The following is a 27,571-nucleotide window of genomic DNA, read 5'->3' as shown; positions in this document are numbered from 1 at the left end:
GGAAAAAAAAAGAACAAAATGCTATCATCAAGCCAATATATGCACAGTTAACATTGTCCAGAAGATGCCATCATGGTTAAATTGGAAAATATTAAAGGCTATAAAGGGCAAATAGACTTCTTTAAAAGGGGGAGAATATGGGAGTTTTGCCAAAATAGAGAAAATAGAAGCGTGAACCAGCCCAGTTACCCTTTAACTGGGCTAAGAGGCACCTTTTAATGTGGCAGTTCTCTTATAAATAGCAGAGTGAGAGCAACTCCCCCTATTCACCCCAACATAGTCGTCGTCCATCCCCCTGTCCCCCCATGACTGGTGGTATTTCTCAAGTCTCCTTTTTTTTTCACACATTGTGAACCCTTTTGGATCAGGCAACAATCTCTTCATTTATTTTGCTAGGTAAAGCCCTTCTGTGTACTCCTTATTGTTGAAAAGCAGTACGGCTATGCTGTACGGGGGGGGGGGGTTCATTCTCCTATCCCCATTGTTATGCACTTAGATTTCAAGTAAACATTCAGCCCAATCTGGTGCTTGTGTTGTGTAAACAGACACTCCTTGGCTCATCAAGCTACTGGAGACTGTTCCTTCTTCTTTACATTAAGAGCCTCTTGTTTGTTGTGTAAACAAACACTATGTTGCAGGCTATGGCAGACCTAATTACCTCATTAAGAGCCTCTTTGTTGTGCTTTGACCACCATCATATATGTGGTCCTTCATTAGGCGGAAAGTCATTAAGTGATGCAGGCCTGTATATAAATATTTTTAATAATAAAGGGTAGATTTAATACAGGCCAAGTAAGACTTGGAGAAAGAACCTACTCAAAATATTTAACACCTTTTTAAAAAGATTATTTAAATGCATAAAGCAGGAAGTAGGTACAAGTCACTACAAGGACTTGAAGAAGATAGGGAATTTGGGAGTGGGTGTCAAATTCCTTTATTTTACTTACTTGATCCTTTCTTGGGACAGTAAGCAACTGTCTTCAGATGTGTAGATGAGTTACAAACTACACTTACTTCAAGCACACATAGGGATAGAACCGCACATGTAATCTCCAGTCATTATGATCTAGTCACCTATCCACAAGCAGAGACTGCCTCATTTGGTGTTGGGAAACGCATAATCTTCTGTGCACATTTGCGGAACGATGAACTAGAAATAGATTTTATAGATTTGAAGGGTGCCATTTTTGTTGCTGAAACCTTACCAGAACCTGTACAATCATATGCAAATTCACTCACAAGTCTTGCCAAATCCAGTGGAACTTACTCCCAAGCTCTTTGGTTTTGAGAATTATTTTTCCCCTGCAGTTTGGTTTGCTCATTTCATACTAGCTTGAGTTATAATGCAAATAGGTCATCTGACATTGTGATGAGCGTTTCAACAAGAACATTTTCCAGCCAACTGCGGAAAAAGAACTAAAGCTCAGTCGTCAAAACAGGACTGTGCGAGGTTGATGACAAATCTGTATAAAGTGTGTATATTAATGCCGTGCTTCAAGGATAACATTATAAAGCAGCATGAATCTGCATGATGACAGTGCCAATTCTGGTTTAATCTGACAAGCAGTTTTAACAGCTGTAATATCTACAAGAACCGCCTGACAGACTACAGACTGCATCTTAAAATAAGCAAACAGAAAATCCCCAGCAGCAGCAAGGTGTTGGAGGAGAAGGAAAAGAGCAAGTGGCTGATAAGCACTGAGAGTCAGTATGGGGTTTTCTTAGCGGCATTTCATCACTGCCTCGGAGCCGACTTTCTTTCTTTTATATGAGACTTTGTCTGGCAGGGCCTTGATCAAGATAAAATGTGGTATATCCCTTCCACTTGCTTTCTAAAGATGTAGTAATTAAGGGAGACAAGGGTCTCCTTCAGAGTGTCTGAAATCTATGCAGAGTTGTAAGAAATATTCTTCCATTGGATCTGCCATCTTTTCATTAGATTTCCAATCTTGGACTTATCATTTGCCGTATTCCGATGTAACAGCCATCACAAATTGGTGTTGGGGCTCCCATACTGTCTCTTCTCTTTGCTCAAAGAAGGAAAGGACTGGAATGCATGAGAGATGAAAGACAGTATGGGAGCCCAGCACCCTTTCATGATGGCTGTTACGTCGGAATTTGCTCAAACGCTATTGTGATCATAGTCTGTCTGCAAACCAAACATGGAAACCCGGTTCAAAATGTAGTTCCCAGTTCTGCTTTGGAGGTGAATTGGTTTGTGGAGACCACAACCGGGAGGGTGAAGATATCCATGAGCCTGAAACCTGCTCATGACAGCCAAATCATATAAATTATTACATTTTAAACTACACCAGAGATTGTCAAATTTCTCCTTTCTTTTAACTTGTGTATTGCAACCTTAAAGCAATTTCATCTTTTTATGTTTTTATAGCTTGCTATACAAGTGATTCTATAGGTAACTGAGACATAAGTAATTTTGGGAGTGAAAAATTAGTACTGGAAGTTCATTATAGTAACTTAGAAAAAATATTGATCATAAAACAAAATGTCTTTTTAGTTTTGAGCTATTTTTAATTAGAGAAAAATAATTTTAGCGTCTGCCTCAGGTAGGTTTTAATGGCTATCATCAATTTTCTTGCGGTTTCAGATTTCGGACGGAGTCATAATGCAGTACTTGGAAAAATACAAGCACAGAATGAATGAGCTGGAAGCTTTTAATATGGTAACATCACAGTAAATTGTTTTGTATGTTCATGCTGGAGAATAGCTGAACAGTATTAAACATTTCTGATGGGGTGGATCAGTTTTTGTTATGATACACTTTCTAGAAAGAAAGATGGTGAGAGCCTACTCTCTTCCAGAATTATATTAGGTGTCAGTAAAATAATGAGAACATATGGAGTCTCTTTTTTATGTATCATAAATGTGAGGAGAAATGTCAGGCTTCTTTTGAACTTGTGTTGGTCTTTCTCCATTTGTTTCACCAGTATTCTTTATAATATATTTCATTGTGGGTTCCCTTTTAACAAGATTTCTGCCACTTGCAATGTGTTTTGCATGCTGGGTTATACCTCAAAGCTACTAAGTAATAGATGCCATGCTTGCTGCATTCCACAGACTTTGATCTTTATTACCCTGGTTTTCTGAAGACGTCCAATAGAGTAATATTGGCAGAGTAGCACTTGTGCTGGTTTTTCTCAAGAAAATGACCCACCTTTTTTAATTGTTTTGGTGGGAAGGAGTTGAAGAGTTTCGGTTCTGTAACGCAGGATCCGTGCCAAAAGCCACTTTGGAAGCTGATCACAAGGCAAAGAAATGTAGCCCTTTGTGCCATTTAGGCTGCAGTCCTGTACACACTTGCTTGCGAGTAAGTATGTCTGCTTCAGTAGACATGCGTAGGATTACACTGTTTTTTGTACAGTCTGATACTCAGGTCTTTTTCATGCGCGAATTTTGCATCCGCTGATTCAACTCAATGCAGGTCCCTGACCTGTGTTGAGGGCCACCAGTACCCTCTGGGTGTGACCAAGGATGTCCTCTGGTCATGTCCAGAGGGTGTCCTGAGGTGCAGGAACTCATGCAGATGCAGAGGTTGGACTGTCCTTTTATCTCTCTTTTCCATAAAGAAATGCACAAGATGGGCTTCCATCATATGCAACATGTATCTCATTTGCATTAGCAGATTGAATGGTTGACAGTTGGTGAGGAACAAATTATTTCTTGCCAAAGGTGTCAGCTGGACTGAGAACTATTAGCCCTTTATATTAAGCTTCCTGTTTTTATTGTTTGTTGTTTCAAAATAAAAACCCTGGTTTTCAGGAGGTCTATATAGGAAACAAAACCATATGGATGAGGAGGTGTGGGTGTGCTGAACCTTGCTGCAGTAGTGAAGTTATATTACTTGCATGTACCTAAATTACTTCTAAACCTTTCTTTTAGTTAAAAGTTGTTCTGGGACCTTGTATAGAAGTTCTGATGCTTCTAGATCGCCTCTGCTACCTCAAAGAACAGGTAATTTGTGGGTATGAGATACACTCCGCTTTCAGAGGTATCAACCATGTGGGTTGTTTGCTCAGCATCCAAGAAGATCTTCTTATGTTTTTTTAAAAAACTGCACATTTTGCCCAAGTTTTTAATCCATCACTCCCAACATTGCTCAGCAGATGTTCCTACTTTGGTGAAATCTGTTACAGTAAAGTTTTTATGTTCTTTTAATTGCATGGTAATTTACTTGTAATAAAGAAGCAGCACTGCCTAAACAGATATATTAATTGTTAATAGTTGAAGTGCGAAACCATTTTTACTTTGTGTGTACTACTGTTTTCTGTAAGTTCTTGCATTCATCTTAGTGAATACTCCCTATATACTTTTAAGTTTTGAATCGTAATCATAATTATGTGGATTATTTTTCTGCTATAGTGTGCTTGTTTTGTCCTAAGAGTTCAATGCAAAATCAGTTTTGTCTAGTATGAAGAGCAGGTTTAAGGCCAATTAGCACAGTCGGTTTTTGTATACTGAACCAGCCTCTTTCTTTCCTAGCTAGGTACTTACATAGGATGTAAATACATTTTGCATGGCTCATGTGTTACTTTTGGTGGTGTGGTTGTACCAGGGCTACTCAAGATAACTTGTACATTCTCTACCCATGTGCTGGAGGATATGGGTTGTGTGGTTTTTCACTTTACTGACATTGCCTGCCTAGTCAGAAGGTGTGTCATGAGCTTAGTGCGCAAGTATGAAATCCCATTGATCCACATGGGTAGAAAATACACACATTACACTGAGAAGCATGAGAGGAGCCGTGCTTCTCAAAATAAGATGTGAACTAGTTCTACAAGTCAGATAATCATAGATACAGGCCACAGTGGTTCTCCTGATTGTGACAGTGCTCCATGGGAATTGTTACTGTCCTCTCCATGCTCAGTTGCTTCACATAATGAACTTTTACATTGCCTGAAAGAGGCAGGTACAGCATATGTGGACCGAAAAAAATATTTTGCCATTCTGCTCTCAGCAGCAGACAATAAGGTTTGCATGCTGGGTCATACAATCCCCGCTGTTCCTTAATCTGCGCTCTTCTGCGGTGACTGTCAAGTCTAGGAAGCAGTGTTAGTAGTGTGCACTATACAGTTGGCCCTTGTAATCTGCAGGTTTGGCACCGACGAATTTGACTCACTCTGGGTGCTGACCCCACATCTGAAGGGTCTCAGAACACCTCCCAGAGGCATTAAAAGGCACACCCTGACCTCAGAACAGCTCCTGGACATGACCAGAACTTCCTTTAAGGACTTTCCGCTGACCCCAGTATCCATGGGAATTGGTATCTGCAGGGGATCCTGGAATGGATCCCCTGCTGATACTGTGGGCCCACTGTACCTAGAAAAAAGGAGATGGGTTTCTGCAGTTTAGGCAATAGAATCTCACTTGTTCATAGAAAGACAGCTGGTGGTGGGTATGTTTCACTTTGAATCAGTTCACAGTAATCAGATGTTGCTGTGCAGACTAAAGAGTGGTGATCTTGTTTATGTAACAACAAGTACAGAAGAAGTCTATTAAAAAACAAGGAATGCCAAAGGGAAACCTGTCAATATCATTCCATCAAGTATTAGGAGAAAAAAAGTGTGAAATTCAGTCAAAAATTATACTTAAAAGAGCATGTACACTCTGTATAGCCATGCATGTCTTTCCCACAAGTTTAAGGGTTGCTTGGAAGTTGAAGGGGCGACTGTTCTGTTCTCAAAAATGATAGCCAGTGGCTCTTTTTGCGCTCTTGCACCCAGGCAAACCACATCTATGTACCTTGTGCTTATAAAGTGCAATGAAGCCTGTGCAGGGATGTCTACATTTTGGCAAATAATGAATCATTGAACTAACACTTACGCCCAGGCTTATCAGTAAGAAATTTGGTGGGTTTTTAATGCTTCTGTAGTTCTTATTCTGCATGGTGAGTGAAACCCATTTTGTAACTTTTTTCGTATTACATGAACAGCTCCATTTTTTCCACTATTAAATCTTTCTTTTGAAGCGTTCCATTTTTTTATCCCAAAGGGGGGAAAATCTTTACTATGTTTGCATTGTAAATTGGAACAATTGATTGTAATAAATGTACCCTTTTGTTATTACTGGTTATTTTTAGAGTCTATATTGGAATATTTAAATAGCTATATATTATGTCCAAATGCCAACTAGCTTTAAATTGCTAAAGCTGCAGTTCTATGAGGCTTGTGTACAGACAACAATGGCAGTTCTGACTTTTGTTCCTTCAAATGTCAAATGTGCATTTTCAAGAGGAGCAGAAAAGGGGGTAGGAGAGTCGGTCATAGCATGAGGGGAGATTACTACGTAGACAGGCCTAGCATAACTGCTTGACACCTGAGAGAAACTGCCAGAATCCCGGCAGGATCAACTGCTGACATCTGCCCTTCAGACCCCCAGGACAAATTGAACCTGACAGCCATTTTTTTTCCCTACAGTTTCCCTGATGTAGCATTGTTCTGCAACATTGTGGGGGGGGGGGGAAACGGAACAGCCAGCAGAGCTGCCATTTTTACCATGGAGTGCTCTGTAATGAGGCTTGCAAGAGACATTGCTGGTGGGTGAAATGACCACGTGCCTGCAACCTCCCAAGAAAACCAAAATAGACATTGTGCTGCTGCCCAGGAAAGCCTCCTCCCGGCTTCCTGTCCCTAGAGGGAGGGGTACACTAGAGGACAACCTTGTCCAGGGCCTCCTCAGACCTGGGAGTAGTCTTTCTTATAGTTTTCTGAATTGTGCATACATAGTGTAACTGCCTGTGGTGCTTGCAAAACCAGCTCTGTGCCATTATACTGGTGTAGCTATTGGTACACCGCACCCTCATGGTAGCAATAACACAAGATATTTTGGTGCCTGAGGCTGCAAAGCAAAATAATGCTTTCCACGATGTTAGGAAAATACCACTAAATAATTGACAGTGTGCTGCTTTTTTAACAGTATCCTCAAAATCTACCATTTCATCTTGCCTGAATGGATGGCCCTGTTGCTTGTGCTGACACAGCAAGACTTGGGATAAGATAATTTGCCTTTGCTTCATCAAAACAATTAGGTTGAAGCAATGAGGACCCATAAAAAGTTAGCACCCAGGTTGTACCTGCCTGTTTAGGTGCTGTAAGAAGCTTTTATGGCACAGTCCACACAGACTACCTGTGCTGATGAAGGGCTGCTGCTGCTTCTATCAGCCCATAGTGTGGGGAAAAGTGAAGCAGGGAGAGGAGAAATAGCCTCCACTGCAGGCCTTGTGAGTAGTGTTTAGAAACTGGTGAAGAGTTCTTCATGTAGCACGAGGAGCAAGTTCACAGGAAGACCATCAAGAACAGTAATGCCATCTCCTCTCCAAATTCTGGCATTTGGAGTGTCACTGGTGGCCGCTGCAGCTGTTAACACCCGATGCCAAAAGAGAACTGCTCCTGCTTTGGATACAAGTTGCAGAATTGGTTTTATGTTTTTTTTTTTTTATGTAAGAAATTTGGAATGTCTCTGAGCTTTCAAGTCAGACGCCTTTTTGTTGTCCTCTGATCAAATATTCTTTTACAGGACAACATTGCCTGGTCTGGACTGGTGAAGTTATTTGATCCCATAAAATCCCCCAGATGCTACGCAGTTGTGGCTGTGAAGGAACAGACGCTTTGCCAGCAAGCAAATTGCTAGCCTCATCTACAGCGGGGAACGGAGCGGCGGCTGCTGTTGGCTTGAACTCTGTTTTTACTGTTATTAAGCATTCCATTGTTTTTTTGAAAAAAATGTTTTGTGTGCTTATGGAACCATGCTAAATGAATTTGAAAAATGCATTGTGAATCTTCTTTATGTTGAGAGCAAACACCCCCCACCATGTAAAGCAGGAGTGAACTAGTGATGGCCTCTTCCATCACCCACAATATAGGAACACATAAGAACAGCCCCGCTGGATCAGGCCAAAGGCCCATCTAGTCCAGCTTCCTGTATCTCACAGCGGCCCACTAAATGCCCCAGGTAGCACACCAGATAACAAGAGACCTGCAAGGCTTTCTGGGAATTGTAGTTAAGAACATAAGAACAGCCCCGCTGGATCAGGCCAAAGGCCCATCTAGTCCAGCTCCCTGTATCTCACAGCGGCCCGCCAGATTCCCCAAGGAGCACACAAGACAGCAAGAGAATCTGCATCCTGGTGCCCTCCCTTGCATCTGAGGAGTAGCTGGGAGTACACGGGAGTAGCTGCTGCACCACAAGGGGACACAGCTGTGATGCACATTGGTGCATGATGAATGCCAGTGAGAGGCTGAAAATGCCCAGAAATCTCACCCATAGAAAGCTAGGCAAGAATCAGTCATGTGATCGGCTCCTCTCCCTTCTTGCCTTTCATTGGAGGCCAGGCTCAGCGGCTTAATGTCATCTCAGGTCATTGAATGGTTTTGCCCTGTCTCTGTCAGTCTTACCTACTTCATAGGGCTTTATGTAAGAGTAGAATGAAATTACTCCACTTACACGTCGCTGATCTTGGAGGAAAGATGTAATTGAAATATGATCAGCAAAGACCACTTCATATATGACATGTTAGCGAACATGTTGAGCAAAATATTTCTACATTGCAGGGAACCGTGATCAAACACAGCTCTCTGGTACATGTCATACATGCAATACTCACCTAACTTTTATAGCGTTCAGTCTAGTTTTGTGTGTATATGTAAACTATTTCACCCGTATCTTCTAGAAACATAATGCATGAAACAGCCCTGAAATTTCCCCTCTTTATTACGGAAACCCAGATTGGTTGATTTCACATTTTAAAGTCAAAGTCCTTGATGTCAGAGTTTTAAGAAATTATGGCACAATAGTGTCTTTCTTTTTTAACTTATTTGAGTATGAATGTATTTTCTCAGAGCTCTGGGGAATAAGTTATGATGGAGTGGAAGGAGTAATTTCCTTTCTTTCCCCTTGTGTTTATATTATACTCTTATATAAAATATATTTTCAGAATTGGCGTCGTTTATTGTATGTCACTTAAATAAAATGCTGAGAGATATTTTGAGTGTATTAAATTGGCAGGTTGGTCTGTTAGCCAACTGCATAGCAGAAAGAATGTTTTAGAATCTTTGCCTGAGAACAATCTTCAAAATATTCTGAACCACCACATTAAAGGGCAATGCGTATGATTGCTGCAGTACTTTAGAATTGGAGAAAAGAGTAAAAAAAAGAACGTCTGCCTATAGCCTGATCCAGTTTCCACATTTACTCTCCTGTGAACTGTTTCTGCACAGCTCCTACAGAAATGAATGAGAATTCAAGAAGGGTGTCCTTGTATCAATGGCTCCCTGTTTGTGAGGCTTTCAGGAGTGACAGTTTTTGGCCATAGCCTCGGGAGCTACCAGTGCGAAACGGCAGCTTGGAAGAAGCAGAGCCAAATGTAAAATGGCCATTTGTAGAATATATATTTTGCTTGTATGTGCGAGTGCAAAAACCCACAAGATTCAAACCACTGGAGCAAGGGGTGCACAGGAGAAGGTTCAGAAAGAAGTGACTCTAGAGTTGCCACAAAGCAGTCAGTAACTCCAGACAGGCTTTCTGCCTGCCTCAACTGTACACTCTAAAAGTTTTCACCCAAAGTGATAGGTGAAAGGAAACATGACGTGAAGTGATCACGTAGCTTCCCAATGACAGCATCACACAAGTGGAGCGGACCAATGTGCCTCTGTCAACACTAAGAAAGAGCAGTAATCAATGTGGTTGCACCATCTCATATATTACTTTCTCCATGAGATTTCATCTATAAAGTTTTATCTCCATGCAGATAATTTTAGACCAGCATTTCTCAACATTTGTCCCCTGCCATAATATTATTAATTATATCATTTCACATGCTCCACCTATTGGAAGTACCACTGGAAGTAACTGGTGATATTGTATCCAGCGACTTCTGGGTTGGCAGGCCAGATGTGACATGGCAAATACCAATAAGAGGCTTAGGGCGGACAGAAGGGCTCTTTTGTGCATGGAAAAGCATGCTTTGGAGCTCTGCGTGCCAAGCCGAGCCTCCTACTTCTGTCTGTCGCGTTGCGTTACTGGTCTCACTGTCAGGTTGCAGGAGCCTGGGCATCCTGTGAATACCACTGGATACCACCTCAAGTACCACTGCTGGTACCTATACCACTGGTTGAGAAACACTGTTTTAGACGTTATGAATCAACCCTGTAATGTGAGTAGAGTGGCATATGCAGAACAGAGGCAGGATTGTGAGTCCTAATTCCACACAAAATATCTTGTAGAATGAGCCTGATATATTTTGCAAGTTGGTTAAAATGCTCTCGGGGGCCAACCACAATACATTTGCTTACTGATGCTGTTGGCTATATAGATAGATAAATTGATGCAAATGTATTTGTTCCTGTTTATCTTTACTTGCAGCCTTATTAAGTCTGCAGATGTTCTGTCAGTGGGAAGTAAATGAGAGATTGCTATTTTAAGTTGCTGCACCAATTAGAATTTTCCAGGGCATGATGCAGATCAAGAACACTATGCCCTTATTCAGAAACTTACATTTCATCTAATTGCTTCCTGTATTTGCAACATACACTACCCCATCAAGCTGAATTATTAACAAAAACATTTAATGTGGATTATTTTGAGAGCGTACACCAAAAGTAATTGTAATGACCACTTGCTAGAGAGAAAGTATTGCGCAACCACTATATTGTGTTTTGTAGCATGCTGCTGTCTAAAAATTCCATTTCTCTAAATTCCTGGATTATTACATTGTAACAATGCTAAGATATGTATTCAATCAAAAGGATTGGTTTAGTGTTTTAATTCTGTGCTGGTGTGTTGACAGGACATTTTCAGATTAAAAAAAAAAAATTAATGAATTGACAAATTTATAAAACTGACCAAAAATGTCACTGAGAAACTAAACCATGCTGTAGTAGTCTGGCAGTACTGAGAGCAGAAGCCCATTTTCCTTGACACCCTGTAGTCTGTTCCTTATGCTAAAAAGAGAACCAACCCCCATAGCCAGGAATCAGGCCAAGAGTATCATAGGATGATTTAGAGAAATTGTATGCAGTGAGCTGACAGGTGGTTCCAACATCTAACATTGCAGCAACTAGCATCTTCCTTCCTTACCTGGATAGTCACTTGAATAAAAACTAGAAATGACCAAGTCATAGCCTTTGAGGGGATAGTTTATGGGACCAGTCTGGTTCTTTAGTAGGCTGACTTCCCTGTGCAGTGATTATGTGAGATACAGGTTAAGCCAGCCAAAATTTTGAGACTTAATATAGCCGACATGGCAGTTGTAAGTTTCTCCTCACCTTTATTGATGGGAGGTAGTGTGTTGGAGAAGCCAGAATTGGGGGGGGGGGGAAATTAGGAGTCTGTGTATCTTCTATTGGGGAGCTTGGCCAAAGACCAATTCAACTGTGCGTTAAGTTGTGTCCTCCTTGCATGGAGACTGGACCATCTAACCTTTGACATATGGAAACAATGGCTTAAAGCAATGTTTCCCAAATTGTGGGTTAGGATCTACTAGGTGTGTGGGATGTGAGCCATTTCCAGGTGGGTCCTCATTCATTTCAATGTGCATTTTATTTTTAATATATTAGACTTGATGCTACCATGGTATGTGACTGCATTTGGGGAAATGTAACAGATAAGAACTTTTAACAGATTGCTACTATATATATGCTATTAACAATGATGGTCAATGGGGCTTACTCACAGATAAGTGTGGATAGAATTGCAGCCTTTGGAATGATTTGGGATTTTTTTTTTTAAACGGTTCATCAACTGCTTGGGAGTATTCAAAGGCTTTTTATTTTAAATAATTTTTTAACTTATACTTATTGTAAACTTTTAATTTACTTGGGCTGTGAGGGGCTTAAAAAATTTTCTTGCTTGATGATGTCACTTCCACTGGGTTCCAAACAGATTGTCATTCTAAAAAGTGGGTCCCAGTGCTAAAACATTTGAGAACCACTGGCTTAAAGGAAAGTTGCTTCATGTATGTGCATTGTATATCTCTCTCTCTCCCACACACACACACACACACACACACCAAATTTCCCTTTAAACTGTTCTTTGGCAAATTCCTCAACAGCTATCAAATGTAACAGATTTTAAGATGCAACTTTGAGGCTCTGAGGACAACTGCTGAGATAAAAATTCCCAAGCAGTGGGCAGTGTAGATATGCGTGTGTCTGGATTGCAGCCATTTTTTTGTTCCATTTACTGCTTTTTAAAAAAATATCACTTAGAGAAATTGAAGCTAAAGGAGAGCGGTTGCAGATTTGTGGCTAAAGCGTTCAATATGGCTCAGGAATGATATGTTTTAAAATTATACTTAATTTAACCAGGGGCCAGTATATGGCCATTTCTAGAATTTCATACACAAAAAAGACTAGCCCCTTCTCCAAGAATGTTAACAACTAAATGAACACAGGCTGAAACGTCTTGACCATTCGCTAGGTAGCCACAGAGAGGTCACTATTTCTTGGCCCCAATTATCCACTGAAGGTAATACTTGCATGCTGTATTTCATAAGAACTTTGGCAAGAACAAAGACACTGTGGCTCATGAAGCATGACCTCGCCGAGAACGGCTATATAAATGATCACTGTTAGGAGAAGAAGAGGAGTCTCATCAACCAAATAAGCCTGACTGAGCTGTAAATCTTGAGATGAAGAGTACAGGCTTTGTACCTTTTGTGTCTCAAATGGCTCAATCACATGCTTTTCTTATAAGTCAGTGTAATGTGATCATAATGTAATCCAGTTGTTTTCAGTGTGTCTTGAACACTACCAAGAACCTACCGTTCTCAGGCCACCATTGTCAGAACTGCAAATACTAAGTGAGTGCACAAATTGAGCAATTATTTGCATGTGTGAATAGGCAATTATTTGCACGTGTGAATAGGCTGTTGCTATACTGAACTTCCCTAATCTGCTATACTGCTATACTGAGTAACTGAACTTCCCTAATCTCTCAAAGGACTGCTCAATGCAATAATTTTCAATTAAGACTGTGTTTGTCTGGCATACCGAGAGAGCAAGAGAGAGCTAGCTATACATTTCTGTGTGAGCCATCCCTTAGGCGTAGTTGACACAAGAAGCTGTAGTAAACATCTAATTGGACTATATAACATACTGGGGGGTATGATATGACTAAAGCTGCAATCCTACACACACTTACTTGGGTGCAAGTCCCATTCAATTCAGTGGGACCTGCTTACGAATGGACATGCATAGAAATGGACCATAAATGCCGCCTTATACAAATTAAGAGACCAATCCACCAGGGTCACAGAGCTGGTCTCCCATGCATTGCCCTGGCAATGGCTGTTGTGAAACTGCCAGAAAGCACTTTGTAAGGGCTGAGTGGGACAGCTATGACCTCTCATGCTGGTGGGGGAGGCAGCAGTAGTTGAGATGGGTAAGTTCCATTTCAGCATGGGGGGAGGGAGGGAAGGAGGTGTAATGGGGCAGGGGGATGGTGGTATGGGGTAAGTGGAATGGGACCAGGAGGGGGTGTGGACAGTGGCAGAGACTCCTGCTGGATCTTACCCCAGCTCAGGCCCAACCTGTCAGCTTGGTGCTACTTAGGCCTGCGCCACTGGTTTTTCTGGTGCAGACCTGAGTAACCCCATAGCGGCTGCTGGGGTTTCCATTTACCCCCTTACCCCAAGGAGACCTCCAGCAGCTTCGTTGCCCATTCTGGATACAGCAGTGGTCATTTCAGCACTGTGACATCACGGCGCAAGCAGTTTAGTTAGGATTGGGCTGCAATTCTCAACACAGAGAAGAAAACTAGAAGGGGAGGTTTTGGTTTTTTTACCCTGAAATCTAGTTTTCTTTGTACCTGTTACTATTTTTTTCCATGATGCGAACACGCCTGTCTGCATGGTGTTCAGCCCAGATTCAGGTTTGCTATTCCCTCTGCTATAGGCATCATTTGGCAATACATTAATGTTACACATGTTGGAAGTCACAAGAGCTTCTCCATTTTTCTCTGAGAAGCAGAAAGTAGTGAGCGGAAAGTAAACTAATTCCTTCCTTCTTTCCTTCCTTCGAGAAGGACCTTTGAGTCTAAACCAGTGGTAGTCTGGATTCATATAGAATCTAGACAAAGTTCATGTTAGAAAGAGCTGCTTTTAAGCTTTTCACAAGGTCTATCAAGGAAAAGAAGACATGGTCAATCTAATCAGCTGCAATCCCGACAGTCGGAAGTCCCGATTGACTTTATGCCCCAGCTGCTTGACAGGCCCAAAGAAGAAAAGAACCAACTCACCTGCTTTGTGAATCACTCAGGAGAATCAGGCACACCTCCAAAACTGAAAATGCCATGTGGATGTCTTCTGGTTATCTACACCTTACCGAACAATAAACCTATGTGTGTTCAATCTACCTTACTCAGGACCTTGCCTTTTCTTGGGCTAATGAATGAAAGCTGACAGCGTGCAAGTCACCAGGGTGTTTCGCAGCCATCCATCATGAATTCACTTGTTCTTCCTGGAAAGGCTGAAGTCATCAAGAGGATGAACAGATGTTAAAATGTGTGTAAAACACAGAAAGACCTGGAGTTGCAACCATGCTACCACGTCCTTTATGGCTACCATGAAAGAGCCCTTAAAGCATTTAACAGAGAATGTCGACACTTGAGCTTTTGGAACAACAGGGTATAAATGTTTTAAATAATAAATAAATTATAATTTAATTTCTGTTTTAAATAATAAATAAATCTTTCATGCTGAACAGGCTGGCACCGGTCTTTATAATGTAAAATTGTCATAAGTTAACAGTGGCATTTCTATCAACTTCAGCAAAACTATTTTTGTGGCTTCCAATTAGTGCAATGTTTGTCCCTCTTCTTCGTTTGTTAAAGGCAACTTCTACCACCCAACCCCATAAATCTCTTTTTGTCCAACTCCTTTTCATACCGTTTATACTGGCTGCAGTCGGCATACTGTCAAGCTTAATAAAACAGAACCTGAGTTCTAGTTTAAATCCATGTTGTGCTTTTTACCTCTTAATCATCACCTCTGTCAGCGGTTAGAATGCAGTATATCCTGTCTTTTATTTATGTCATACTATTGTTACGAAGGAAAAAAAAAAGTTGTTAAAGAATGCCTACTTTATGCACCGCTCCGAAATTCAGTCCAGAACACATAAATGTGGAATATGAATCATAAATTTGGATTGATTTTTAACATTCCCCTTCCGAGGGTATTGCTCAGAAGAGCTTGCCATGGAAAATATTTCCAAATGATTGTTTCATTGAAAATGGTTTCCAGTGGGACCAGAAAGTTGCAGACTGGAGGGCAGGTTTTCAGAGAAACCTCTGAACAATTAAAACAGTATTTCACATTGTCAGAAAGAAGGAAAAGGGGGTTCTTTTCCCCCACCGTTATATTGATGGTGTTTGCAATAATCAGAATTTGTTTGTTTGCAAGAAATGTGCACAGATTTACCCTCACCTAGTCTGTACATACGTACAAACACGCACACAATCTGCAAACACTTTTATAGTGGCCCTGTGGCATTCTTAGGCAAAATCCAGCCTGGAGTATCAAGGGCTTTCTCCCTGCAATCTGGCTGAAGCATGGCTGTAATAACTCTCTCTCTCTCTCTCTCTCTCTCTCTCTCTCTCTCTCTCTCTCTCTCTCTCTCTCTCTCACACACACACACACACACACACACACACACAGAGTTAAATAGCTTAAAGAGATGCCCATGAAATCAAAGGAAGCTGCTTAAGCACTTGCAGTGTACAGCAGCTGTTCTGTTTCTATGCCAACCTAATTTGGGAACATGGTGTGGAAACCGAGCAAGAGAGTAATCCTGAGTTAGGCATTTATACAGCATTAAAAAAAAAAAAATACTGCCGATCGTGGCAATTTTTCACAACAGTTTAAAAGAAAACTGGCAGTAAAACAACATAACTGAGATATTAGAAATGTACAAATAACGAGAGAGGCAGCAGAAGTAACCAAAGCCACTAAGAGTAATATCCAGCAGATGCCTAACGTAACACCCAGCTCTTAACTCTTATCAAAGGCTCTGTGGAACAAAAAAGAGGTTCTAGCTGCCATCAAAAAGTCTTTCAGGGTAGGCAGCATAGCCTTCAGTAAGCAGCAAGTTCTGGAGCATTGGGGCAGAAGCTACATTGCTACAAGGAAGGTCCTCTTTAGACCTCCCATAAAACCGAACCTTGATCTTTCCTGATGGTACAATCTTAACTGTGTTTTGTTCCATTGGGGGTCCCCTGTGCCCGCTCTTCAGTGCTGTAAGGCACGTTTGCACCGACTCAAGAGTTGGCTGGGCTAGAGCAGAGGCCCACACTGACCTGCCAGGGCCGGATCCGGCCCCTGCATCAACTGGAGGAGATATGTTTGTGCCAGGTGGTGCTGGGGGTGAGAGAGAGAGGGGTGGGAGGGCATTCTGGGGGTGGGGAGGGGGCAGCAACTCAGACCTGTGCCTGCTAAATTGCTGGTGCAAGTCAAAGTGGATCCATGTTTGCAGATCTTTCCTGGGAATGTCAAGGCTTGCGATCGTGCCAGAGGGACGGTCCAGGCCTTCCTGTTGGCACAACTATCTTCTACACTGCTGTGTTTTATGGCATGTTTCTGTCAGCATGCGCCAGCAGAGCAGCCAGCGCTGCTCTGCCGGAATAAGGCAAATATAGGATTGCGCTGTGAGTGTATGCATGTGAAACCCTGTTTTGGATTCGAAAAAGCTGAAGTTAAAGATTATTTGATAGAATGTCCATCTGGTTATCAATAACCAGGGTTTCTGGGGACAGTAGGGATAGGACTCACTCACCACTGTAGGGTGTACACTGAGCCAGGGTGGTGTAGTGGTTTGGGAGGTGGACTTAGACCTGGATGATCCAGGTTCAAATCCCCCCTCAGCCACAAAGCTTCCTGGGTGACCTTGGGCCAGTCACTTTCTCTCAGCCTCACCTACCTCACAGGGTTGTTGTGAGGACAAGAAAGAGGGGAGGAGCAGCTGTGTAAACCGCCCTGAGCTCTTTGGAGGAAGGGCGGGATAAAAATGTGAAAAATAAATAAATAATAAAATAATATTAATGGTGCCCTGTCCCTCTTGCACAAAAGCAGGTGCAGGCAATTGGGAGCCCCCTACTGGCTGCTTTGTAGAAAGCAGGCAGGGCTAAGGCAGGTGTTGGAACGGTGTGTGCCTTGCTCAGTGTGCCCTTTTGAGCATTGGTGGCTGTGCCCTTCTCTTGCCCTTGTACAACTGTGCTGGCCAAAAGCATTTGCATGGAGGTAGCAGGAGCTGAGAGGAGACAAATTCACAAGCGTGCCAAGATCCAGTTGATTGTGTCAAGTCAACACAAGAAGATGAGCCTGTAATGGCGAGAAGATTGCATGAAAATCAGAAATGTGTCTGCGTGTTCGGGGAATGGTTCCAATGTGTGCCGTTTCACGACATTGGTATTCTGATGTGGTTTTGCAAAACTTTAAATGTTCTTTCAAACAGCTTATGGTTATGGGCTGTAAATTTGAACAATTTCCTCACCAGAGCTCCCCTGCTACATTGAAACGGTTAGCTGTTATCCTTCATGTTGAATTTGCATGGGCTCTTCCCTGTTTCGAATAAGCAATGCCCCTGAGGTCTTTGTATAAGTGATCCAATGGGATGGCTGTTTATGATACTGTTTTACAATTGCTCTAAGGATTTGCTGTCTTGGGGAAAACAGCCCGGATTGAAATATTCATACAGAAGGCACCCAAATGTGAGCAAGTTAGCATGGTTATGTATACTGTGCATCTTCGCTTTGCACGGGCTACAATGAACACAAAGTCATCTGGCGAAGTGAACCAGTTAGGGTGCAATTCTAACCCACTTGCCAGCACTGATATCAGTGTGCCATTGTGGCGTGCATTGCACCCTGCAGTGGGGGGGCAATCAAGGGGGCCTCCTCAAGGTAAGGGCAAATTTGTAACCTTACATTAGGGCTGCATTGTGGCTAGGTCAGCACTGGAAAATTCAGCACTAGTCACCAAGGTGTGTAGAGTTTAAAATAAATTGCTAGGACAGATTCCTGCCTACTAAATGATGATGATGATGATTAGATTTTTTTCTCATATAGGTGTTATTGGCTGGTTTGTTTTATCCAGACATCAAGTCTTTCCCAAGGAGCTGGGATTGCCTGACTTTTACCCTATTTTGATATTATAAGTACCATTGCTCAGTGTAAGCTGTTCCCAGTGAAGCTTCTTTTTGCAGTTGATTGATGGTAATTTCTGTGGCCCTGATGCTGTTCAGGTGCTCTTCAAGGTGTTTTGGAATAGCACCAGTCACCCCTGGAGTCACCTTGGTCTTCTTCTGCCACAGCCTTTCAATTTCTATTTGTAATTCTTTGGGTGTTTTTTAGTGGGATACTGATTCTACTTGGGCAGGAGATTGTACCATGAGACATTGCTCCATGCGCGACAGAGATGTGTGACGTCAATGCAGAAACTATTGCCAATGGTGCATAAGCATGAAAAGTGCCCAAACCACAGCGGATTTCATGTACTGAAAGCTGTTTTAGAAAGCAAATACTATTCAGCTGAACAAGAGTGGAAAACAATGGCTAGGCCAATCTCATTAATTAACCCAAAACATATGGCAGCCATTGGAAACAATGTCAGCAGTGACCACACTAGCTGGCTGCCTGAATAGGGAGAGGAGAGTCAAAAATAAAACGTTAATCACAACCGTTAATGAACTTGCTTGCTAGAAATTCGACATCCACCGTGTTTGTGTGCTGTTCTCTAATGGAAAAACCTCATGCCCTCTTCATAGGTATTAGTGGTTTGAGTTGCTTGTTAGCGACAACTATGCCTTATATAGAGTTTTTACAGTCACAGAATTCAAGCTTTGTGTCTTTAATTGCCGGATACTTTTAGCAACACGGACTCTCTCCTTTACTTCTATGAGCTGGAGTGTTTTCAGAGGCAAAGAATACTGCAGGCTTTTGTACAACGATGAAAGGGTGGAAACCTGCTTCTGATAGGATCTAATCAGTATTCAGAAGGGAGTGTCTTGCACAGCAGTAGTGGGGTAAAAGTGGTCCCTAATAGTGGAGAAGAGACAGGAATTGCCCTTGTGACTGCTGAAGGCAATCTGTTTGTACAGATGACTTTTGTGCAGGTGTAAAAAAAGGGACATCCCATTTTCTTTCCCTGACACAAAATACTGTTCAGTGCTCATGTCCCAAGTTCCCTGGTGATCTGAGAAGTGCCAGGAGGCAGGGTTCTGACCAGGGTTCTGGTAAGCCCATATCCTCCTGCATGGGAATCGGGTGAAGAGTGAGAGTCAATTGCAGGAGTTCCCAAAGTACGTATGTAACTTACGCCTTACACCTTAGGGCATTGCAGAGCACTGACGGGCACCGCATGATGTCCCCAGTGCTCCTCCTATCTGTTGTTCTGGGCACCACCATCTTGGATCTCGCAAGATCTAGTGAGGTTTGGGCACCACTATCTTGGATGTCGTGGCTGGCAACCTTCAGTCTCGAAAGACTATGGTGTAAGCCTACAGCACCCGGTATTCCAAGGCGGTCTCCCATCCAAGTACTAACCAGGCCTGACCCTGCTTAGCTTCCGAGATCAGACGAGACCAGGCATGTGCAGGGTCACAGTGTTGTTGGATGTCATGAGATTTTGCAAAATCCAAAATGGTAGCACCTGGGAAGAAGTGACTGCAGGGGCGTTGTGACCTGAGCTGTGGAGTATCTGAGGGGGGAGCAAGGGGATCAAATGCCCCAAGCATTTGCCATGCAACCATCCACCCCCTGTGCCCCCCCCCCACAGCACTCAGTCAGCTGGCATGCTGATTTGATGGCCACCTCCTGACGGCCACTGCCCTCAGGGCCCCCTGACGGCCACCGCCTTTCCCCCAGAAGTGTTCTGAGGACTGGGAAAGCAGCATATGACTGCCCCAACCCTCTGAAGGCCTTGGAAAGCCCTCAGAGGGCCGAAAAACATCACTTCAGATTTCACAGAAGAAACCCGAAATGACTTGTTATGTCCTTAAAAGGCCAGGCAGTGCCATCCACACTTAATTCTCTCATGACACAATGCAATAACTCACAATTACTAAAAGCAATTCTAGAGTTTTCTTTGGAATTGCACAATGGTAAACAACCAGATAAATCTTTTCATTTTCCTTAATTGCTGCGTTTACGTCAGAGATTAATCTGGATTTAATCAGAAATTCAGGAGTAATGAAGCCCTCCTCTCTCTCTCCCCCCCCTCCCCGAACCATTCTGCGTTCCCCTCTGTTGGCCAGTACCTGATTTGTGGCACAGAAACACAAGCTTCATTAGCCCTTTTCAGGATGGAAGTCTTCACTGAATGCAAATGCAAAGCACTTTTTAATGGTCAAGCTGATGGGGAGCACTTTTGTTACAGCTATGACTTGGTAGTTAATTAAGGCAACTAGCATTTGATGTCAGCACCTTTTCCTGGGACTCCTCTTAGAACAAGAGGAATAATGGTTACAGTAAGAAAGGGAAACAGGGAATGGATAAGAAATTGGTTTCGAATGAGTTTATATTTTTCTCCTTGGGAGGACAATGAATTTGGGCTGTCCACTTCTTCTAACAGAATATATCTCTGTCCCAAAACAAAACAGCACTTTGTACTTAATGGGAAAGGTGGTGGAAACTATCAGCCCAATCCTGTCCACACTTTCCTGGGAGTAAGCCCCATTGACTTTAACGAGACTTACTTCTGAGTAGACATGCATAGGACTGGGCTGCCAGTCAGCTGTCTGCTGACCTTGTGAAATCATATAAATTTTCAGCCGTGTTTTGGATTGCTTTCCAAAAAAGATTTTTGGCTACAAATTAGGCAGTGAAAAACACAACCTCTGCGGCTTCTGACACAGTCTTTTGGTTTTTCGTGGGCAACGGTGATTTCTCCGAAGAGCAAAATAATGAGAAAATGGGAAGGCAGACAATCCACTCAGCTTTTGAGGCAAAATTCGGGATTATTTTTTTTTCCATGCAAGACCCCATGTACAATGTCTGTTCTGTGCCAGGATAGAACTTGCTCCAGGTTTCCACATATTCAGCTCAATTTAATTCTTTCAATATCTGAACTACTTAATGGTAAATGATGTATCTGTTAGAATACTTAAATTTCCTTTAGCACACAGGATATATGGCTTCTTTTTGTAGGGAGTTTTCCGAATGTTTTATTCAGGTGAAACAATAAATTCCTTTTTAGTCAGTCTTAATGCATTTGAACTTTAGCACCCGTTTGCGATATATTTTATTCTGACATTTTATTTTAAAAAATGACATGGAAAATTATCCTATCTGACCCAAATAAAGCCAGATTGAATTAGTATTTCAGAGACAGTGTCTCTCAGTAATGAATCATCCTCCTCGTCTTTTCATGGGAAAAGAATATGGTGAGATAACAGTAGAGACAGAATAGGAAATTTTTCCATAGTTCATATTTTTGTAATCATAATGGAAGTAAATGACTTATAGATGGGCGAAGCCGTGATCTTGGATATTAAAGAAGGCTAACTTTTTCATGGGGTTTTTCTGCTATTCCTGCTCCTCTTACTATACCATTATAAAACTTAGCATTTCTCTATCACTTTAGTGTTGTTATAGCCATATCACAGATGGGAAGTTGAATCTACAGACAGAAGTCACCTAGGACGTCCCTGAAAATTACGTAGGGCGTTCATGGTGGTGACACCATTTGAACCAGGGATGTTCTGGTTCACAGCTCACAGTGGGGCCACATGGACTCCACTATATCCAGCACATCTTAGGAACAGGCCGGAGGTCTCATCAGGGTAAGGGGATATTTTTCACCTTACCCTGAGTAACGCTGTAGCCAAATAACATCCAATGGGGCTACTTGGATAAGTCCAAGCAGTCTCATGTAAGACTTCCTTGCCCAGAAGGGAGGATAGGGTATGGCGGAGGCCTTCCCTGCTGACTCCATCCCTTCCCAAGCCTATCCCAAACTCATTCAACCATCCTCCTGCCCAGAAACCCCCCCTCCCTGTCACCTTTCCACCCTTGTGCAGCCCCTGCACCTCTCAGCACTTAACTTACCTCCACTGACAGCCAGGGGTCAGGATACAGTGCTGGTGGGATGGCACAGGCCTTCCCACCAGCAACTTACGTACAAGTTGTCGAAAAGTACTTTATGGCACTCACCAGGTGCTGCGCCAGCACTCGCAGTTAACAGGATTGCATTGTCAGTTTCTTACACCACAATTCTGTGCCTGTCCCCAAATACCAAATTCATCCCTTCGTTGTTTTTAATCTCTAATACACTTTCAAATTGAGCTCTCTTTCCTCTCCTGCTCATCACACAGCCCTCCTTCCTTTTTAACTATAATCTCTCCTGCCCCGACTCCTCAAACCTCTATCTTGTCTTTCAAAGAGTTCCAGTAATTTACTTAAAAAGGAAAGAACTTAATACTCTTTAGGAATGTGAAATGATACCTTCACTGCATGCATAGAACGGCTGCGAAGGAGGAACTGCCATGCTGACAAAATACACGAAGCTTCAGGTTGCCTCAGTACAAGAAACTTCCGTGCTGTGTCCAAATTGCTGAATTACACAGCCTGTGGGTGAGTAAGCTTCTCCTTGAGTGTCAGGAGGACTTCCCATCCGAGACTCTACCTGCTGCTGTCACAATCACACAGCACCCCTTTCCAGTCTGGTACCTAAGGCAGACCACCACCCCTGTCTCCCCATTTGCTATGGCACTGCTCACCGCACTTAAGAAGAACCTCTGTGATGCCTTTATTGATTGACTGATTGATTGATTGAATTGGTTTTGAACCTGTTACCACTTTTTATGTTTCAGGGTTCAAGCTCCAGTTCAGGTTTGCGTCAACCATGAGAGTTTTAAGTTTATGCATAGTTTACTGAAGAAGAACACACACAACACCTCTCTGGACTATCTTTAGTTTTAGTTTAGGGTCAATTCCCTAGTTATAACTCATCCTAAGAAGTGTCAAATATGTTAAGTTTATTTTTTTAAAAACGACATCATTTTTCTCCATGTATTTACCTATCATTGGTGGCCAAATTATGCATTACAAAGGAAGTGTTTGTTTGATCTGTACTCCCCCACCCCTTTTCTATCTACCACAAGGGGAGGGCATGTAAAGCCCCACGGAGAGATTGGCTTCTGATTGAATTCCTTTTTAAACTGTTCATAGAGTGCAATTGGAATAGCAAGCCCCTGCTCCCCACTTTGTCCCCCACTGCAATGGGGACAGGGCTTTGCATGTCCCTTTACATTTAAAAATAAATTACATTTATTTATAAAAAGAAAAAGAAAAAAAGAATGGGCCAAACTAATATATTGTAATGTGTAATTTGGTCCTAAAGAGTCAATTGTTCTATGATGTTTCAATTTCATTCCCTCACTCTGAGTGTGTGTGTGTGTAAGAGAGAGAGAGAGAGAGAGAGAGAGAATTTGAAAATTTCATTAAAGAGGCAAATGGGGTCAGTTAGATTCCAATTAAACTGCGTGTAGGGGAGACAAAACATTGCACACCCAATGCATTGCCTAAATGACCTCATCTGGTGAAAGCCCTTCATTTAACATTAGAACAGCTACTTTAAGTTGAAGAAGCAGTTGAGCCACTTGGAATTAACCAGAGGGTTTTAGAACTGGAATGATGACAATAAGCACATAAAACATTTGCCAGAACAGTGACTTGCAAACAGATTAAGCCTAAGGAAGAAGCTCACCAATCAAAAAGCTGGGTGCTTTGGTTATAGAGTCATCACAGTCACCAAGGAGAGGTTCATCCACAGCACCTGGCAAACTGCTCATTTAGCTACAAAGCAGCTGGGAGGACAGTTCACAGCCCTTGCACAGCAATCAATGTGTATCTTATCAAAAGTAAGGTGCCCACACCACAGAACTTCTGAGCAGGCACTTACACAACACCTGGCTTTGGGTCTAAGAACATGAGAACATAAGAAGAGCCCTGCTGGATCAGGCCAAAAGTCCATCTAGTCCAGCTTCCTGTATCTCACAGTGGCCCACCAAATGCTTCAGGGAGCTCTCAAGACAACAGCCAGTCTGCCTAATACTGCCTTGGCTTGGCCTTTGTCTGCCTAATACTGACTGGACCTGGGCAAAATCACCTTCTGTAATGGAAGATCAGAAGATCATCAGGTGGATGAAGTGGTGTTGACAACGATTCCCATGTTTTGACAGCTGTTTGACAGCTCTGGGAAGGGCAGGGCTGGCTCCACAGCTGTAATCAATCAAGGCCAATGGAGACTCTGATGGACACCTGAGCTTCATCTGACCTTGATGGGACTTTGAATGGTCATGGGGTGCGAGATAGCTCACAGCTGAGCTGCATCTTGGACTTAAAAGGACATAAAGGAATAAAAGGCAGCCTCAGAAGCTGCATTATTCAGATGTATTATTGTGCATATTTGGTTATGCCCATGCTACTTATGGGGACAATTCAGTGCCCCTCCTGTTTGGGGGGCCTTTCTGTATGATCCTTGTTTAAAAAATACAATTACGTATTCCTCAAAATGTGTAGTCTGACTCTGAGGGGAGTTTCAGGTTTGTGATATGGCATCGGGGCAAAGATGCCATGTTTTCTCACTGGATAAAGTCATGCTTCTTAGATTTTGGGTGCCTGTCTTCTCAGAAGTAAGTCTCATTATAGGCAATGGAGCTTACTCCCAGGAAAGTGTGGACAGGATTGCAGCCTTTCTCAGACATTGCTGATAAAATTTCTTGCCTATCTTCATAAGGACTAGGAACATTTTTTTAAAAAAAATGTTGGCAGAATCTGGTTGGCAGATTCCTGCACTCTGTTTATGAATGGCAGTGTATTAGATTAGCCAACAGTGGTTATATTGTGATTGCTTATCCTGGCTGACAGTAACCACCAAACTCTGCTGAAATTCGGCCATATCCCAAACAAGATGGATACCACAAGAATAATCATACTCTCTCAAGAGTCATAACTCATTTCTATAAAAGCCTTCTTGAAAGAAATGTAATTTTTCAAAATATAAACCATTATATTACTTTCAGCATTATATAAATGGAATGCAGGTTTTCCTTCTGGTCTTCTGTGTAGGAACCACAGTGTGGCCCAATCCCATCCAACATTCCAGCCCCAGTGTAGCCACAATGCAATCCCATGGTAAGGGAATACATGTTCCCATACCTTCACAGAAGGCCCCAGTGACTGCTCCTCCACCATAACATGAAACACACATCCCACTAGCACAACTGCACCAGCACTGGAAAATTGGATAGGATTGGGCCCTTTGCTTCCTACAAAAACTTCTTTGAGTTTTTGCCTTCCCCTAAAATTTAACAGGTTCTTTATGACAATGTAGTCATGATGATACAAAAATAGAATTTTCTATAATATTAAATCAGTGTAGAGACATTAGATACTGTAACAGATAATTAGTAGTTAATCCTTTAAAATGATTAGTCAAAAAATGTTATAATGAGCAGAGGCAGCAGTATTTATATACTGGATCCTGGCACCACCCCCTCAAGGACCCGGTCTTCCCACCGGCCGGCCTACTGCCTGTCCTTCCACCCCGGAACACCCTGGGTTGAAAAAAAATCAGCTTTATATAGGGTGGAAGCGAGTGACGCAGGGCACACTGTCTCTGTCCAATCTGTGCAAAGCCCAGTTAATGATTTGTTTATGTATGTACAAAAGTGACACTCTTTGCTCGCTGTGATTGTTTGAAAAGTCAACATGCGGAAACCAGATTTGTTTTTGCAGCAGGGGTAAGGTTAACACTGATTAATTGTGGTTTGAGGGTCTTAAAGCAGATGGCCCAGGTGACTGAAAATGAGGTTTAGCAAGGCTGACACCACTCTGGCCATATGGAAAGGAGTGTGGCAGACAGAATTGCACATGTTAACTCTCTGACTGTGTGACTGGGGAAAAATATTTTAAGTTGCTGACAGCCTGATAAAATCTTGTGGTGGGGCAGATGTGGCTGCCTGGCCAGGGTTTGGAGACCCCCTGGAAACAAAAAGGAAATTAAATAATATAGAGAAAGAAAGTAGGGTTAGTAAAAGAACAAGCAGACTGATAGAAAATACTTGAGCTTGACTGGCAAGCATAAAGAAAAGATTCATGATATGGATGTAGTAGCCCATGACACCCTGTGGATGGAGTTGGGGTGTTACTCCAAAAAAAACTCAGCCTATGCAGCCCTCCACCAAAGTGTCTGTAACCCAAAGAAGTTGCAAATCAGCTGGAGTAAGGCTGCAATCCTAACCACACTTTCCTAAGAGTAAACCCCATTGAACAAAATAGGACTTACTTCTGAGTTGACCTGGTTAGGATTGGCCCTAAGTTAGCAAATCAGGAAAATTAGGTTATTTCTTAATGCAATCCTAGCTAGGAGGTCCTTAGTTTAAGTCATTTCTGCCCAATGTTGCATGTATACACAACAGGGATCAAATATGTACACCTGTGGGTTGGGCAGAAATGAGTCCAGTTACTTATATTGCTTAAGGAAGCCACAGTCCTTGCACAGGTGGTGGGGCAGTGGGGAGAAGAATGTATGCTCTTCTTTGAATGGTTCACTCAGCAGCTGGCAGAAAACAACCCAGATTTGTGTGAACTGAGGAATATATTGCCTTGCCTGGATGAGGTCAACAAGCTACCTGATTGGAGGTGTGGAACCCACCTGGCTCCTCCATACCACCTCTTGGACTTAGACCAACAGATCTGCTATCAATGGGCAAGGTAGCTCTGTTATTCAGCAGAATAGCCGTCTCAAATGAGAAGATGGATGCTGAAGGCACATCTACGACATGGCGGGGGAAGAATGGCGTTTCTAAACCAAGAATGCTGCAGGACGGTTTTCCAGCAACTCTAAGACTGCTGAGCTTGCCCAGGAGCTCCTGGGAACTTAAAAGTGTCCAAAAATACAGGAAAAATAGTAGGAAAAAATAGGGCATTTTGGACATGTGGAAGTTTCTGTCTCCAAAATATGCATTTCTTATAAAATCCACCTCCTGGCTGTCATTTGTTTTTTATTGTAGTTCCAGCAGCTGCCTCAAATTATGGGTTTGTCATATTTTGTCCAAAACTGGCAGGAAGGTTTTTGGTGGCCCTTCTCAGATTTCTTCCTAACAACTCTGTCATGGCCTCACTTTGATGTAGCAGGACCACAGACCTCTCCTTCAAAGGGGACACTCTTTGATCAGCCTTTTCAGGAGTTGAAATGGCTGCACAAACCCATGTCACCTGGGGACACTTTTCACACAGAGGTTTCTACAGCTTAAGAACATAAGAACAGCCCCACTGGATCAGGCCATAGGCCCATCTAGTCCTTTATCTCACAGTGGCCCACCAAATGCCCCAGGGAGCACACCAGATAACAAGAGACCTCATCCTGGTGCCCTCCCTTGCCGTCCCTTAGGGGAGCGTTTCTCAAACTGTGGGTGGAATCCCACTAGGTAGGTCATGAGCCAATTTCAGGAGGGTCCCCATTCATTTCAATGCATATTTTATTTTTAATATATTAGACTGGAAGCTACCATGGCGTGTGACTGCATTTGGGGAAATGTTACAAGTCTGTACTTTGAACAGG

The 27,571-nt window shown here is 42.5% G+C and overlaps 1 protein-coding gene and 1 pseudogene across 1 annotated transcript in view; one reads left to right on the top strand and one right to left on the bottom strand.

Moving 5' to 3' along the window:
• METTL25 (methyltransferase like 25) overlaps positions 1-9,032 on the top strand; it is a 52,060-nt gene extending 43,028 nt beyond the window's left edge. Inside the window, exons 10-12 of the mRNA XM_066634499.1 lie at positions 2,609-2,683; positions 3,901-3,972; positions 7,534-9,032. Coding sequence (XP_066490596.1) covers positions 2,609-2,683; positions 3,901-3,972; positions 7,534-7,647 — 261 coding nt within the window. The 3' untranslated portion in view covers positions 7,648-9,032. The remainder of the gene's footprint in view (positions 1-2,608; positions 2,684-3,900; positions 3,973-7,533) is intronic.
• A 10,467-nt stretch (positions 9,033-19,499) lies between these two features.
• LOC136658027 (5S ribosomal RNA) lies at positions 19,500-19,618 on the bottom strand (annotated as a pseudogene).
• Positions 19,619-27,571: the final 7,953 nt, after the last annotated feature.

The sequence above is a fragment of the Tiliqua scincoides genome, chromosome 7 (assembly GCF_035046505.1).
Source record: "Tiliqua scincoides isolate rTilSci1 chromosome 7, rTilSci1.hap2, whole genome shotgun sequence".
Lineage (NCBI taxonomy): Eukaryota > Metazoa > Chordata > Lepidosauria > Squamata > Scincidae > Tiliqua > Tiliqua scincoides.
This window is presented reverse-complemented; position numbering and strand designations above follow the sequence as displayed.